This window comes from Struthio camelus, chromosome 8, assembly GCF_040807025.1.
Source record: "Struthio camelus isolate bStrCam1 chromosome 8, bStrCam1.hap1, whole genome shotgun sequence".
NCBI classification, from domain to species: Eukaryota; Metazoa; Chordata; class Aves; order Struthioniformes; family Struthionidae; genus Struthio; species Struthio camelus.
Genome location: NC_090949.1, coordinates 37,174,197 through 37,190,837, shown reverse-complemented (window position 1 = coordinate 37,190,837; position 16,641 = coordinate 37,174,197). Strand labels below are relative to the sequence as shown.

Below are 16,641 nucleotides of genomic sequence, written 5' to 3'. Positions count from 1 at the left end.
CTCACTATAGTATTGCTCTGTACCCCCTTTGGAGAAGGGTCACAAGCCACACGTGATGGAGGAAGTTTTGTGATGTTGAAGATGTAGGAATGTGGTAGAGAGAGAAAGTGCCCTAAAAATGCAAAGTATTTTTTTCCATGGTCATCGCTTTTTTTTTTTTTTTTTTTAACTTACCAAGAACTTTTTGATTATGGTAGGATCTTGGCTCTACCTCTTACATTTTATCCCAGAAATAAATTGATTGAGACAAACGCCACACTTTAGCAGAAGAATGCACTGAGTAATATTCGTAAAGTCATTAAGCCAGATTGGCTTTACTGGGAGGAAAGTGAGCTCCAGCACTCAAGTGTGTGGTGCCTGGTGCTGCGACTACTTCTACAGTTGCTCTCTCTGGGGCCTGACTTTCTGCAGTGGCAGGAGAGCTTAATCTGCCGTGCTGAAATGCTGCCCCTGCGTTTGTGGTGGCACGGGGCAGGGCTCTGAGCGCGCTCTGGGAGCTGTGTGCTGTGTTGGGGTGGGGACGAGACATCTTATGTCCCTGCATGGCACCACAGTGAAATTAAGGGCGTTCTTTACGAGCAGGTAGATCTAGCCATGTAGTCATAAAGGACGGGCTCCAAAAGATGCTCCGACATATAGGTCCTTGTATTTGGGTAACTGTAGGAGCTTGAAGGGTAGCCTGGACTTGTAAGACTAGTCTTACAGACTGCAAATAAAGCAACCCATGTAATTCAAAAGTTTTGCTTCAAACAGAGAAAATAGCAATGGAAGTCATCATTAAAATCAAAATTAAATGTTAGACATCCTAAAAATTAGTATTAGATTAGGTATTTCAAAGTAAGCCTCTTTAATAGCAGTTGTTCTCTGTGGGATTTTTTTTTTTGAAAATTTGAATTGAAAATTTTGGGTTTTTTTGAAATTTTTTGAATTTTTTTTGAAATTGTCTTGGCAAAAAGCTGCTAACAGGCTTTGATCTTGCAAGCACATCTGTGTGAATGATTCTAGTGGGTTTGTTATGGGTACAAGGGATCTCTTCATGAAGAGTTATTTTTAAGCTATAATGTAAAGGTAAAGCAAACAATAAAATAAAAAATTGTTTAACTTCATATATCCTAGAATATTGGACTGTCCCACCATCATCAACTATCTAGAATTATCCCTAACTCTTATATTCCAATTTATATTAGCCTAATGTGAGGAGGAAGAGAAGAATCTCTTTTCTTAGCTCTGCAGATCAAGAAAAGATCACAGATGTAGAAAACAATAGTACATCAGCTTGATTCATTTTCTTTTTCAAGAATGACTTTGGAAGCCAAAGACCTAGTGCTCCCTAGTGCTTGAAGATGAGCTTAATCATCTGGGATCATTTGTGCAGTTCTTTTCAAATGGACTTTGTTGTATCCTGGATCTCGATAGTAGTATCACGTTTTAACATGTGATCCAAAATACCTCATTAATATCATTGGTTGGTCTCCAATGTTAGCTTTATGTCTTTGCATTTGTATCTGGCCCTAGTGGCACCCTGGGGGTCTGACACATAAATGTTACTTTGAATATAATGAAGCTGGAGTGCTAAGTTGTAAATTCCGGTCTGGAATTTGCCTACTTTATTGAGGGAAGACATGAATTACCGAGCTACGGTCCTTTTTTTCTGGTCATGAAAAGGTGCAGAGAATGTAGGCTAGCTGCAGTGACTGAGGCCTGATCCTTGGTAGGGGTTTATACCTTCCCTCTTTCTGAAAAGGACCTCTTCCTAAACATCTACCAACCAAACATCTAGTGCATGCAATACGTATGTGTACCTTCTTGTGGTGACTATACATTGTATGGTCAAGGTCTGGAGAATTTGTTCACATGATCTTTCCTTACAAGGCAAACCTTGTATCCTCTGTTTCTGTACTGTTCCTTGAATTTTTGATTCATTTATCTGATACTGAAGTGTTTGCTGTTTCTGCTACCTGTATTATTGTAATGCATAAAGTTCTCATTATGCTAGACAATATCAATACGCACATAGATATTTTCTCCATATTGCTTTAAGCCCAGTGCTTTAGATATATGGGTACCGCATTGCATTGCCAACACTTAGCAATTTTGTTGTGCATGATTTCTGTTGGTCTCTTTGCTTTTGTTTATTCTAAACATTTTCCTTTTCACTGAACGCTAGTTTCAGATTACATTTGTTTGTGCCTCTGAATATTTGAGCCATCCCTCATTTTGACATTTCCTGCCCGTATTTCTGTCACCAGTTGTTTTCTTGCATGGCGTATTTGTTCTCAAGGAGTGTTTGCAGCTACTCCCAGTCTAGTTCCAGTTGTACCTGAGAATATTCTGTATTCTTTAGTATAAAGATGCTACACAGTGCAGCAGAGCATAGGTCTTTGTGGTATCCCATAAATAACTGAAAGGCACTAATGCTAAAACACACAGATGATGGCAGGGGGCAATGAACTCATTCTAGGTCATCCATGGGAATGTGTGAGTAAACAGACTGTCTTGGACCAGGAAGCAAACAACTTCCCCATAGCAGCATCAGTGCAGAGCATCTACATCGCCGAGCATGCCCAACATTTGCCTTAAATTTAGAGACAAATGAAGAGTAATTAAAAAAAAAAATGTTTTGTGTGACTTAATGAGATTAGTGAAAATAGGGTTAAGAGAAGGATAAAGCACTGCCTTTTAGCTGCCGGGCCAGAAAGAAATCTGAGAAAATGCCATAGCGCGTTTCAGATGAAACAAATAGCTGTGGCTGCCCACGGGCAGTGAGCGCTAGTGCCTGATCCCCGCGTCCTTGCTGCCTTCCTCTTGTCGTTACTGCCTTCTTGCTGCATTTCTCCTGCGCGCATTGCCCAGTTTCTCGGAAGGTGCAAAGCGGCTGCCGTGTGCCTCCCCGCAGCGCGGATCTTTGTCAGCGAGGGAGGGCTGCCTCTCCCTCCTGCCCCCGGGAGCCTGCTCCTTCGCTGCTACCTGCGCGGCGCGGAAGCGGCGGCTGCCGCGCCCCGTGGCCGTGGCCGTGGCCGTGCCGCCACCGGGCGGGGCGAGGCGAGGCGAGGCGAGGCGAGGCTCGCCGGGCACGAGGGGAGAAGCGGGGCAAGGCTGGCCCTGCCGCAGGCCCCGCGGCGCGGCCGGGGCCGGGGCCGTGGCCGGGCTGCCCTGCCCTGCCCGCCTAGCCCGGGGCTGGGGCTCGCCCGGCGGCCGCCGCCGCACCGCGGGGCCGGCCCCGCGATCTGCCGCTCCGCTGAATGGACCGGCGAGGGGGAGGAGGAGGTGGGTATCATGTGATTCGCTTCCCTGCTCCTTTAAAGCAGCCACATGCAGCCGAGCACCGGCCACAATCACAGCTCTCGGCAGAGGGGGAGCCAGATCCGGGCTTGCCTGGGCAATCAGTGCTGAGCCTGCCTCCTTCCCATCCCTGCAGCACTTTCAGAGCCTGAAGTTTGCAGCAGAGGCAAGAAGTGGGGGGAGAAATCTCAGCAAAAATGGCTGGGGCAATTATAGAAAACATGAGCACTAAAAAGCTGTGCATTGTTGGAGGGATCTTGCTGATTTTCCAAGTCATCGCCTTTCTGGTGGGAGGTCTGATTGGTAAGTGCTAAAGGTGCAAACTTTCTTTTTCTCCTTCCCTCTTTCGTCTTGTTTAGCTACTTGTTACAGTATCACTGACTTGCTTCTATGATCTAATTAGCCCTGCTATTGTAGTTAAGAAAACACAGCTCCATGGGCCTCTTTGTGCACATTTCACTCTAGTGCCTACAAGAAAAGAAGGGGCAGAGAAAAGTTTTTTTGGCCTGGTTTCAGTATGTACTTAAAGAAAGAGGAAGGGGGAAAATCTTCAGCATGGCGACTGATCGCGCAAGGAAGCCTTGCATTGCAAAGTTGATCCTTTTTTTTTCTTTTTTTCTTTTTTTTAAATTCTTCCCTCACTCTTTTCTTACCTTCGCCCCCCTCCCCGTTTCTCGGTCTCCGAATCGACTCCAGGAGGAAACCTCATGGCCTTCTGTAATAATAATAAAAAAGGAAAATTAGTGGGAGCTCCTCCAGAAAAGGACAGGAATGTTTTTATTGTCTCTAATTTGCGGCGGTTGCGTGGGGATGGGTGCGCGGTTTCTCCCCGAGCCGCCTCTCGCTCTCGCAGCGCGGCGGGGCCGCGGCCGCGGAGCCAGGGCCGCCTCTTGCCGGGCGAGTTCGGCTTTTGTCCAGGGCGCTCTCCGCGGAAACCCTCTGCCCAGGCCCCCGGGGAGGCGCTCGCAGCTGTGCGCGGTTCTTCGGTTCTGGTTCTGCCTCCCCACAACGCCGGGGGTGGCTGGGGGCGTCGGGGCCGGGCGCCGGGGCCGCGGGGAGCCGCGCCGGGCCGCGCCGCGCCGCCTGCCGCTGCCTCGCTCCCAGGCTGGGAGCGGCGCCGGCCGCTTTCCCAGGGATGCCGGTCACTCCAGCTCTTCGCGCACAACCCCTTCCAGTTAAAACTTTTAAGCCTTCCATTGTCTCTGTTTATTAGCTCGCAGGGAACGTTACAAAACCTTCGTGCGAGTGCTGGCGTGCGATGTAACCTTTGGCAACACGTTTTCAGGCGGTATTTGCTATCTGCCTTTCGCTGGTGGTTGTGATTTTTGTTTAGGCAAGGAAACGGGGATGGGAAGGAGAAAGATGGAGGAGATCCTGATGTTGGGGCAGTCCTGAAGAATTGTTTCTAGTAGAAAGCGTATGAGTTGCACTTCGCTGAGGAGTATATCGGCTCCTTGTAATAATCCACACGCATGCAGAGCTACTTTGGTGATTTCCGCTATTGAACTCTTAACGAGCTCTCACCAAGAAGTGGTGTCCTGCTCTATGGAGAAATTTTCTGGCTGGATTGACTTTGTTCTTTCCCCTGGAGGCGGCTTTGGCGCACAGATTGGCTTGCCCAGGGCAAGTATTCATTCACCTTCCTCTTGTGTGGATTCTTACTCGGTGGTGTTATGACTCTGATACCTGGCAACTATTTTCAGTAACAGCTGTTAACTGCATGTAGGTGATAGAAGTTACCTTTCCCTGAAAGGCCATTGGTAAAACTTATTACAGTGTTTATTTTGGAAATGAAGTTGAATTATTCCCCCAGGTAATCTTTATTTTGGAGACATTGAAGAAATTTCTGCAGCCATGCTCCAGAAAGCAGACTGTTTGTGATGCACAGTAAAGCTTTGCATTTGTAATATAAAAATTGACAGTTAGAATATACCATGTAAATACTACCAAATATAGTTTTCAAAGACTTAAGCTTTCCTCATTCTGTTGTTTCTTTTCTTCACTTTTGGTCAATCACGTAGGAGATCTGAGACAAATATTAGATTAAAAACCAATTTTTCTAGTCTTGTGGTCCTGAACCACACAAAATGGGCCTGACCAACACTGAAGACTATGAGGGTTGGCTGCTTTTTTTTCTTAGGCTTTTCTTTCTTTCTTTTTTGGGGGAGGGAGGTGTTTTTTAAGAGCTAGTTTGAGCACAGGTTACTGAACCAGACCCTGATCCATTAGATAACTTTTATTGGCCTGCATTGTGCAGGGAAGCTAGAATCAATGTTCATAAGGGTATATCTTATACCTTAAAAGTGCATTTCCTGTAGCTTCTCATTTCGAAGTTGCTGAAGCTTTTTTAGAAGGAATGTATTGATCAGAAAGCAGTGTTTCCATTTTCATCTTGGGCCAGGTATGATTAAACAGGTAGATTCTTGGGGATTTAGAGGTGAAAGAACGGGGATTCGTTAGTTCAGTCTTCCATCTTGCAATCACCGTGTTACTGTGCTGCTCAGGGCCTCCAAGGGAGGGGTAATATCTCGCTGAGATGCGTGAGTCGGCTGGTGTCAATATTTAAAAGCTATGTGTGCGGTTTGGGGGTAGGTAAGGCCCAGTCCGGCTGATCAGTTCTGGCTGATTAGTTCTCGTCACGAAGACAACAGTAATTCAGTGCTGAGTCCAAGCACATCGCACAGACTGAGGGTAACTTAATGCTAGTGGTTGGATAAGTGCATTGGCTGTCTGAGGGCAAGTCCTAGGGAGTTATTGTGGGGAAACTCTCTCCAGTTGCTGGAAAACCCCACTTCTAATCTTGTAGCAGGAAAAACTGCAGTAATCGATCACCTAAAGCAATTTCTCTCTTCCTCACTATGTACTGCTTCTGATGCATGCAAAGAGTTAACAGGCTCCCCCTCACCCGGGCATTGTCTGTGCAGCTTCACTGAGGAGCTCAAACAGGTTCTAATCATGTGTCCGGAAAGCTGGCAGCCAGCCTAAGCGTGTATGGTGCCTGCTAACTTGAAACAACTGTAGGTTCTTATATGTGAACTGGGTGTGGTGTGGTTCCCAACATCTGGCGGAGTGCAGCCTGAACGGGATGTCACATGCTGGGCCTCTGCAGGAAGGTCTTGGAAGTCGGCAGTCTTGGAGCACGCCTCGTTGGTGTCCCCTGCTCCCCGTCTCTGCAAGGCTGGACCGAACCCAGGGCGCGCGCAGCTCGTCCCTGGGCCCAACAAAAGGGGTCCAGTACAGACCCCTTTAGTGAGTGCATAGCATGTGGCGTTTTCTGAGAGGAATCTGATGAAAAATGGATCCATGGCAGGCATTCTACCAAGTGCCTGAAGAAAGGGGGTGGGGAGTAAAACAGTGCTATAAGCAGTCAAACTGTTCAGAGCTCTGACAGTAATGACAGGAGAATGCTGTTCTCCGGAGTATTGTACTACAAGGTGGGATGAGAGCTGAGATGTCACTGAAATAGTGTTCCTGGTCTGGTTTGATCCAGTGCACCACACAAACACCTAGAATCTAGTTATTTTAGTTTATTCAAGTCTAGACAAACTAAAATATGTACACAACTGGAACCCAGCTACAAAGCTAAAACACCGTTTCCTTTAGCAGTGAGTTAGGTCATATTTCAAAACAATGACTAAGTGCTCTATTTTAACAGATTACTTTTGCAAGTCCAAAATACACAAATGCAATGCATTGGTATCTGATAAGACAGCTGCAGCAAAACTTCATTTTTCTGAAGTTGTGCTGATTCTGCCTGGTTTTGGCAGTAAACTGTATTAATGTCTGAATTTTACTAAAGCTTACAAGTTTCCAGTAGCCTGTTCTTTTATTTGGAAGCAAGACTTTCATCAGCACTCGCATGGATTTTGCTTGGAACCTTATGTTGACAAAAGATGAAACGTGCGCTTACAGGATTCATTCCTCAGTAGGGTGCAGTTCCTGTGGAAGTCTTTAGGAGCTCTGCAAAGCTGAGGAGTGAGAAAACACCTCAAAAAGGTGTTTCTTTGTTGTCATGCTACTGTAAAGAAATATTGGCCCAGATGACTGGGGTTACGTTACTACCTGAAACCAACCTGCAGAATTTCTGGTGTCTCATCTCTGTGGTAAATATCTTGTTTAAAGCTTGCACTTCTGCCTAATATGTTATGTGCTCAGTTAGGTTTTAGGAGTCCTAGATAAAACGTGGTCCCTGAAATTAGTCATAATGAAACAGTACTTTCATTTTCCTGGTATAAACAGTATCATAAGTATATTATGAGAAAACATGATTTTGCTCAACCAAGAATGCTTTCTGCTGGCATTCAAGGCAATATTAAAATGTTTGTGAGAATTTCTCAATAAAGCCAATTTACAATTGTGCCAGTACTCCTAGGAGCCATTGCATACTATACATATGTATATTTTACCTTTTAAATGTAGTAATGGGTTTAGTCAGGTATCTCACATTTTGGCTGTCCCCAGGGGTTAACTCCATGTTCATATAGGTTTTGAGTTGTGCTAGCCAGGATGTGGAGTCAGATTAGCTCATGAAGGCCTTGTATTCAGCACAAGGACAAACCTGCTCACAGCTGGACCGATGAAGGCATCTGACCTGGCTTGTTATTGCAAGTTTTGACCAGGGCATTTGAACAGAGGTCACATCACAACTGCTGTCTTCCTGCTAAAAATAGGCTAGGACGCCTTGTATCCTCTCCTTCTCGCTTCCAGCCAAATGTGTTAGAAATCTTGTGTGTATAGAAATCTGATTTTGATGACTGTAGTGGGGGCTTTGTGTTGCCTTTTATTTATTTATCAAAAGCCTTTGTTTACAAATCATGTTCCTCTGTAGACCATGTGGAAAGCTGGAAAGCTGTTGAGAGCGTTCCCCCTTAAAAAGTTAAAAAAAAAAAAAAAAAATCCAAGATGCAAGGGAAATTATACATATACAATACTACTACTTTTTTTAAAAAAAGAAAGGAACTCAGAATTGTGATTTTTTTTTTTCCTGCTCAAATCTATTTAGAGTTCATGGAGAAAATGGCAAATTTTGTGTTAGTCTTAAATCCCAAAGTGATGGACACTTTTTATAATGCTTTATAGCTCTGCAGGTCCCATAGACTGCTAGAGCTCTGAGCCTCATGGGTGCTGCTGGTACTTGGGCAGTGGTTGGTGCATCTAGGTGGGCTTCGCATTGCTCCCTGGCCAGTACAAAAGCTGGGCAGATGTATAAACCTGGGATGCCTGACTCTGCTACGCTTGCTGATTATTCAGCTAGCTTGTGCTCCACTGAATGGTTTGCTCTATTATAATGATCTTGGGTTAAGAAATTGTCCCACTTTCCTTGTGGTTTTACCTCTGCTTTGTATGACTAAAGTAATATAATGTGCCTCTTACCACGGTTTTTCCTGGTACTATGGGAAGCTATCAGAAAGACCAAGTTTGTTGGGAAGAAGAGCAGGCTGAAATTAAGGGCAGAGAAAGAAAGTAGGCAACAGCTCTGGAGAGCAGTATGCTCATTGCAAAACTGTATTTTGTTTCCCTTAGATTAAGAGTTTTATTGCAAAGTTGTCTGAGAAGAGTTTTATGTGAATTACTTATAGACTACAAGGACACCTCATAACAATTTGCAGATTGTCTTTACAATTCAAATGAGATGACTTGAATTTAAGAGGATCTTTCTATAGTGAAGACAGAGTCAAAGAGCAGGCACACAGCTGAGTGCTGAAATCCAATATCCAACCATACATTTTACTAATTTAACTGATTGGAAAAGTGGAGTGTTTTATTTTAGCACATAAATCTCCTGGGAAGAGGGAGATGCATCTGAGAGTGTGAGGGCTCACTGCTTCCTTGCATTTGCTTAAGGTTTAAAAAAAAACTGAATTGTTTTGACTGAAGGAAATAGAACTTTTACTTGTATGTCTTACCCAGAGAGATAATGAGTCATGTGTTTAAATGGCTGAGCAGCTATCAACAATTCCAGTTCATTATCTAAATGTCTGATTTGGCTGCTGAGCAGTGAGTTTCCAGGATTTAATTTTCTTTCCTCAGATTTCATTACCTTCTTAGGACTGAATTGATCTCCTGAAGAGAAATGCTTTGGATTGTAAGGTATGTGGATGCAGACTCCTACATAAGAATGTCTGTGAATTCTAGGACAAAGACTATTTTTATATGCCTGACTTTCTTTCATTGCTAGCCTCTCCAAAAGATGGGCAAGTTGTGCTGAATAGGTCCATGCTGTACTGTGGACATGAATGCCAATAGACTCCTCTGTAAAGACAAATTCCTTTAGTGCTGCAATCTTGGCAGAAGCACTGGGAGCTGATGAAAAAGCAGACATGAAAGGTCATGTCTATTTAGTTTGGGTCTACTCAATTCTTCTTTTTAAAAGTTGTAACTGTTGCTGAATGGGCAAATGTGCCAGAAATTGACGTTCCCAGACAGAAACTGCCCGTTCCTTAAACACCCAAGCACGGAACTAAAGACCGTAAGTCCTATGAGGTAATATTCTTGCTCTTCTTGCAGTTGTATCACCTTCAAACTACAGTTAGCTTGGGAGATCTACATCAGGGAAATTTTGTGCTTCATAGTACGCGTAAAGTGAAAACTACTTGTGCACTGCTTTTCCTTTTTGTTATATGACTAAATAGATTTGTGTTTTAAACTTGATTTGAACACTGATCAAGTGGCGGTCGTGTTGCCTCTCTACCCTTTGCAAGGGATAAAGATTTAAACAGGAAGTCTTTTCTTTAGTAAATAACATTTATAGTCTTTGAAGTCAAGTTATAACTCTTTCATGTTAGCATTAGAATCCCTTTGAAGAGTGAAGGTATAATACATCTGCTTCAGGATGTCCTTGGTGCTAGCTCTGGCATGTGTGAAATACATGGGCTAATATATTCACTCTAAGAGGATCTAATCCCTTGTATTCAAATGCAGATGAAATTCTTTACATATTTGAGTACTGGCAGTTTCAAAGTATCTTGTTATCTATAGTGTTCAACTTGTAGAATTTCAGACTGTCACTCAGAAGAAAAGCTTCTCTTTAAAAGCAGCACTGGATAATGTTGGGTCACCATTGCTATTTTAGACCTCTGTTTCCAGGGATTTAATATCTTGGCTGGATGTAGCAGGAAATGCATTTGATCTGAGTTGAAAATTGACAAGGGAAGACTTGGAAGAAGATCAAACTGTCTTTGTGGTGATTACTAAATCAGTTTTACCTTCTTTTTTCTTTTAAGTAAAATGTTTTTAATATATGTTTTTATGGAACTCGTGCCGCTATGCGTGCAAGCGATGCTTGCTTCGTTTATATTTGTCCCTACTGCTGGGTACATATATGTATCACGGAGGTCATTCAGTTAGTTCTCCTGACACGTTTACTTGTACTGTACTGCCTCGAAAGATTTTCTTGCTTTGTGTCTTGCCTGTGGCTGAGGGGAATAATCCCTTATCTGTGAAAACAAGTTCATTCCCCTAGAAGTACTTTGATGTGTGTTCTATGTCAGCAGCATTACAAGGTTCTTTGACTTCTCTGTTTCCACAGCAGGGCTTCCAACTGCACTTTCATTTTTAAAGGTTCTTGGCATAGCCACTACTGCGGCTCTTTGAGAATTTACTTATGGAAGAAAATCTTCAATCTGTGTTGCTTTAAAGTGGCTGTGCTGCACAGACAACTTTTTCTGGACAGCTTCTTTCAAAGTTGCATAATGTACCATTCAACAGCAAATCTTATAAAAAAAAAAAAAAAAAAAAAAGCCCACAAAACAAAAGCCCCACACATTTATCTCTAGATATTGCATGGTTATAGAAAACTTTAAAAAAAAAAAAAAAAAGTAATTCATAAAAACCAACAGCAAGACTGTTCTGCTGGCTGAACAGCAAGACTGTTCTGCTGGCTGTAGCACTGGTTTAGGGATCTCCAAATCCTGACTGCTCGTTCTCACCTCTATGCATTCAGAACATAGTTTTTAGTTTGGCAGAAGTGTGAACTGCTGTTTATGCCACCTAGTATTATCTTTCATTGAGCCATACAGTGAACTGGGTCAGGAATCTTACCACTCTGAAAAGGAAGGGGAAAAATAAGTGCTGCCTAAGGTGGCACTGTCCCAGGAACAGGTATGCGTACAACAGAGTCCTTGTTTGAGCTCTTTGTCTAAAGTAGAAGATCTGGCTGGAGAATGCAAACTCGGGTCAGGAATCTTGCAAGCTAGGGTTTTTTTTGTTTGTTTTTGACAAATTCATTTTTGTGGTCTGAGACCAGAAAGACTGAGAAACCTATAGTTTTGGGAAATCTATTGGAAAAGAGGGAAATAACAAGAGTGTTCTGCTACAGTAACATGTCTGTAAAATCCCATTGTAAATACTGATGAAATAGTACCTTCTTTACAAGGGAAAAAATGCTTTTCCAATTACAAGCTTGTATTTCTTTCAAAGAAAGCACAAATAAATTACAATTTCAGTAAGAGCGGAGTAAAAGGCAATAAAACATTGCAGGATACCTTTTCTGTTTCTAGCAACAAAGCTAGATGGGTAAGGCATTGGTACCAGAAGTTGGGACAGGTGTTTTTCCAGGTATTTTCCAGGCTCTGCTTCTGATGCAACTTGTGATGCAGTTTGAGCCATATGGTAAACCTCTGCCATTTTCCACTTCTCTTATCTATTGTATCTGACTTGGGCCCTAACCAGCTTGGAGTCCTGCTACATTTTTATACAGTCTTTGGCAAGACCGGGCTGTGATCTTGATAAAGCTCAAAGCCAGATGATAATATAGAAAAGAAACACCTTTCACAAGGTGAGTGGGCTTTTAGCAGAGTGTGGCTATTATTAAATATATATATGTATGACAGCAGTTCTGTTTATAAAGGCTGCTGTTAGTGTTCAGAAAAAGACTGCCACATGGGCTCATGAAACAGTAACTAACAATAAAAGATAGTAATATAAAGATTGCATTAGTGGTCGCTGTCATGAACATTATATTAAACTGTGGCATCAAGGTCAGGAAAGATACAGGTAGAAAAGGTTGACTTTCGTGTTGCAATAAATATATGTATAGTATGTTGTTCAGGTTCTCTGTATTCTAATTGGAAAACCTCGGTCTGGCCGATGATAAATTAGCTTGTTTATTCCTATCCTGCTGTTGGTTAGTGTAATGAAGCAGAAGTCTATTGTGTGTGCTCGTTGAGTAGTGATGGCCCTGCACAGAAGGGGGTAATTGAGTAGAAAAGCAGAATGCTCTTGGTGCATGGGAGAAGTTAACACCACATGAGGTCAGTAGGATTCAAGCTTTAATCAATGTAGACACAATGCAATTGAGATTTTCTAAAGGGCTTGTTTATAGTGTGAGAGCAAGGGTCAGTAGTTAATTTAAAATGCTGTAGGTGTTCTAGGTGAGAAGGTACAAAATATATATCATGGAAGTAAATATTCTTGTAGTAGAAGAGAGTGGATGTTGTTAAAATTGAGCTGAATGTCTTGTTTATGAGAATATGGAATAGAGGAGAAGAAAAGAATTACTTGAGGGTTTCTTATAGTAGTTAAGTAAACTAAGTGGATCTTAAATTTGAGTTAATGTGTTGAGTAATAGTGACTCTTTTATACATAATATTGCAAAATACATCAAATAATTGAGCTCACTTTTTCCATAGTAAATTTCTTGGGTTTTTTTTGTTTTAAACCTAAGGAGTTTAGTCTAAATAAGGAGAAACATTTTTTCCCCTTTGAAGAATACTTCTTGAGGTGAGTCCCTTTACAGTGGATATCTTGTTTTCTGCTCCCCTTCTTGGAAAAAGGGGAGATGGATGCCTACATTTAATGAAGATAGATTGCTTCAAGGACAGTTTAGTTAAAAAATAAGCAAAAGATTCTTATTGCTATGTTAGAGATGCATTAAATTATTACCACCTTAACCAGCATCGAGGTTTGAGTCGGGGACTCACAAATTTAAAAAATGAGTTCTGTGGCTGGTCAGTGTTAATTGCTAGCATCTTTGTGATTTGGGTCCAGGTATGAAAAGAAGACTGATTGTTGTTTATCCATTGTATCTGAGGTAGACTCCGATTACTACCTAATCTAGCCAGACAGAAAAAAACCTACAGCTTTAGGCTGTAAAAAGTACTCTGAGGACTACTGAACTTCAGAAAGATGTGATCTTGTTTCAAGCTTTTTTTTTTTTTTTTCTGATCTTAATCTGACTTGCAGGATAGGTTGTGGGCTACAATGGTTTTAGAGGATGTCTAAACACGAGTTTTCTATTTAATTCATTCTCTCTCTCTCTCTCTCTCTCTCTCACTTCCTGTGACATACTATCACTAACATGCTTCACAGCAGAAATAAGCCTCATGTTCATCCTTTATTTTGTTCTCTCCCTCTTAAAGACCTAGTGGTTTTAACTGTAGTTTTTCTCTTTAGAAATTTGAAGGTGAAATATTGTTTCTCTCACGCTTGAAGATTCCTTACAGGTTTGTTGCCATCAAAAGACCTCCTTTTTCTTCTGTTATTTACTCTCTGTTTTTGTGTTTTGCCTCAATCAAAGTCTGAGTTTTCAGGCTTTCTGTAAGGCCTGAATTCAGCTGTAAAAGCACCCAATAGAAGAAGGGAAGAAGTCGAATGAAGAGTAGAAACATGCATGTGAGAGTGGGTGAAGAGCGAGATCTGGGACACAGCACATGGGAGAGCTGGGAGCTGTAGAAAAAAACAACTAAACTTTTCTGTGTTGAAAAGTGAATTGTGCTGGAGGTCATGCTGAGCCTTACTAAGTGCTCCCTAGCAGACACTCAGTGCAATTATGAAACAGGTGAATACTAAATGTGATTGCTTGTTGGCATAGGCAAGCTCTTCACCCTTGCAGGTGAGAGCATGATTTTTTTCAGTATCTGTTTCAATCTGGTCTGAGATTACACAGAACGGTAAGACTTTATTAGTGTGACCTCTTTGGTTATAGAAAAGGCACAATGTGTTCTGAGGAATGAAATGTGACCGTTCAAGGTGAGGCAAGGATTCTGGGCATTCAGGGGATGGAGCGAAGCAAGTAGGGACTGGAAATCCAAAGAACTGGAGTATATACCCACTGTAACTTTGGTACATGCGCATTATCCAGCTGACAATAATCTCTGTCTCATCTAAATTCAACTATGACTGCTATGCAGCCACTTAATATTTAACTTGTCTGTAGAGTGCTATAAGTGGGGAAGAGGGATCAACAAGGTCAGCAATGTACCTGCACCCCTGGACCAGTAAGTTGGTTTCAAGATGTGATGGTGTAACACTGTGAGCAACCTGGTCTGATCTCCCAGTTGACCCTGCTGTGAGCAGGAGATTGGATTAGAGACTTCCTGAGGTCCCTTCCCACTCGAATTACTCTGATTCTTTAGCATCTAACAGTATTGTCTTTGAATTGATTACTCTTCAATATACTATCCAAGGAACTGTAATTCTGTAATGTGAAGCTTTAGTTTTTGCTTTAAAAATTATGCTAACAAAAGTCAAGATTAGGATTTTGTGTTTAATTGATCAGACTCTTACTGTCTGAGGTGGTGGTAGTGGTGAGATTTATTTTCCTTTTTAAGCAACCATAACTGGAGGGTTAAGTCTGAACTAAAGCTTTTGCTAAAATGAAAAAACAGCCCTTTTGTTTCATTTAATTGGCCATGATGTTCCATTCATCCTGAATTGAACTCAAACTTCCCATTCCAAGAATTTCTAAGAGCAGCTGCAAAAATGGTGGTGACCAAGATCTAATGCAGTGGCTCAAGAAATTAAGACACCTGTCCAGGAAAGGCTTGAGACTGACATATCTCATGTCCCTTAAGACTGTCTTCACCAAATTGCCAGATATTTTGACTAGGATGCTCTCAATTTCTTAAGCAAATACCGTTGTATTTTGTTCAAGAGAACGTGAAGGTGTGGAAACAGTGTTAGCCATCCAAAGTGTCATAACCATGTGATTGTTTTTGCTCTTTGCGGATGCGAAGTGAAAGAATTCCAACTCCAGCTGAGATATAGGAGGGTAATTTTGTGTAGGTTGGCAATAAGGATGGTCGCCTGAGTGCTGAGAAACCAAATGATGAAACCTTTTGCTGAATTAATAGTGAATATCTTTGACCTCTCTGAATGTTCCTGTCAGTAGATACAAGGTTTTCTGAGATGTCTCCTTCAGCTTCTCTTATTTGGAATTATTCTATAACACTGTCTGTGGAACATAGCTACCAATTCAAGTCGAAACTGGGTAGTTTCAGATCATTCAAAGCTGAAAATAATTCAAATTCTGATGCCCCCCCCCTTTCCTCACTGCAGTCCAGCATTAAATGTCTCTGTTCCTCTTAAGTGCTGCTGCCTTTTGTGGATGTAGCTCAAGTAAAGCTACAGCTTGGATAGTTGCTTGAATCGATGGCTATAAGAGTATTTTGAATGTGAAAAGTGAGACAAGCCTCACTGGAAACTATATCCAAGAGTTACTTCAGTCTGTAGCTAAATGTGAGGCATTAGCTTAAATAAAACTTGGCTTGGTTCATCCAAAATGCTACCCAGGAAATGGTGGACGCATTGGTGAAGATACCTGGGTCTACTTTGCGTTAAAGGGCTAAAAATATCAAAAGGAGCTGTGCTTCCTTAGCAGGAAGTAGCACAGCCTGCCTAACCCTGTGTAATTTGCAATATCTTTGGGGCTTTTGCAGTGAGCAAAACATCTCTGAAATGTCTTCCTGGAGAGATGAAGCAGGCTGTCTTCCTAGTTTCTCAGAAACATACGGCTAGACTGTTTTAGCCTGTCACTGCATACCTCTAAGACAAATGTGTTTATAACATATATGCAAACAAGTTTTGAAGATGGTAAATGATACTCACTTCCCAAACTAGTATGAAAAGCAGTGAGCTACAAAAGACAGGCAGCTGAGACTCTCTTCGTTTTATTTTCATGTGTGTGCTTGCCTGGTTTTTAAGAAAGATTTAATACTAGTTTTCTTTCTTTCTTTCTCTCCTTTTTTTTTTTTTTTCCCCCCCTCCCCATCAGTGCTAAGGAGGTCCTTGGAGGTGATGCTCTCCTTCCTCCCTCCAGCCTGCCTTCTTCCCTACTAGTGCAGGCATATCATTCCTTGGGAGAGCGCGCCTGTCACTCTGGAAGCGTTTTCGGTCAGTAATTGTATCTCTAAACTTGTCTGCAGGAAGCCTTTTTTTCTTGGGGGGCCGGGGAGAGAGGGCAGGCATTATCCACCAACAACGTTAGCAGCTCTGAGAACTTCGTGTCTGTGGCTTTCTGGCTGTAGTTTCTGCATTCAGTGCTACAGTGGTTAAGCAACTTGGAGCAAGTGGCCTCAGTGCAAGGTCTGTTTGCATTTGTTGGAGCCAGAGAACCTTCATAAAAGGGCTCCCAATGCAGCT

At 42.3% G+C, this 16,641-nt stretch overlaps 1 protein-coding gene across 2 annotated transcripts in view; it reads left to right on the top strand.

The window, feature by feature from the left end:
- The first annotated feature begins 3,244 nt into the window (after positions 1-3,244).
- WLS (Wnt ligand secretion mediator) overlaps positions 3,245-16,641 on the top strand; it is a 39,443-nt gene continuing 26,046 nt past the window's right edge. The window contains exon 1 of one of the 2 annotated variants that reach the window (XM_009688992.2): positions 3,245-3,585. In XM_009688992.2, the coding sequence (XP_009687287.2) occupies positions 3,480-3,585 (106 nt within the window). In that variant the 5' untranslated portion in view covers positions 3,245-3,479. The remainder of the gene's footprint in view (positions 3,586-16,641) is intronic. The other variant, XM_068953498.1, reaches the window with a different exon arrangement.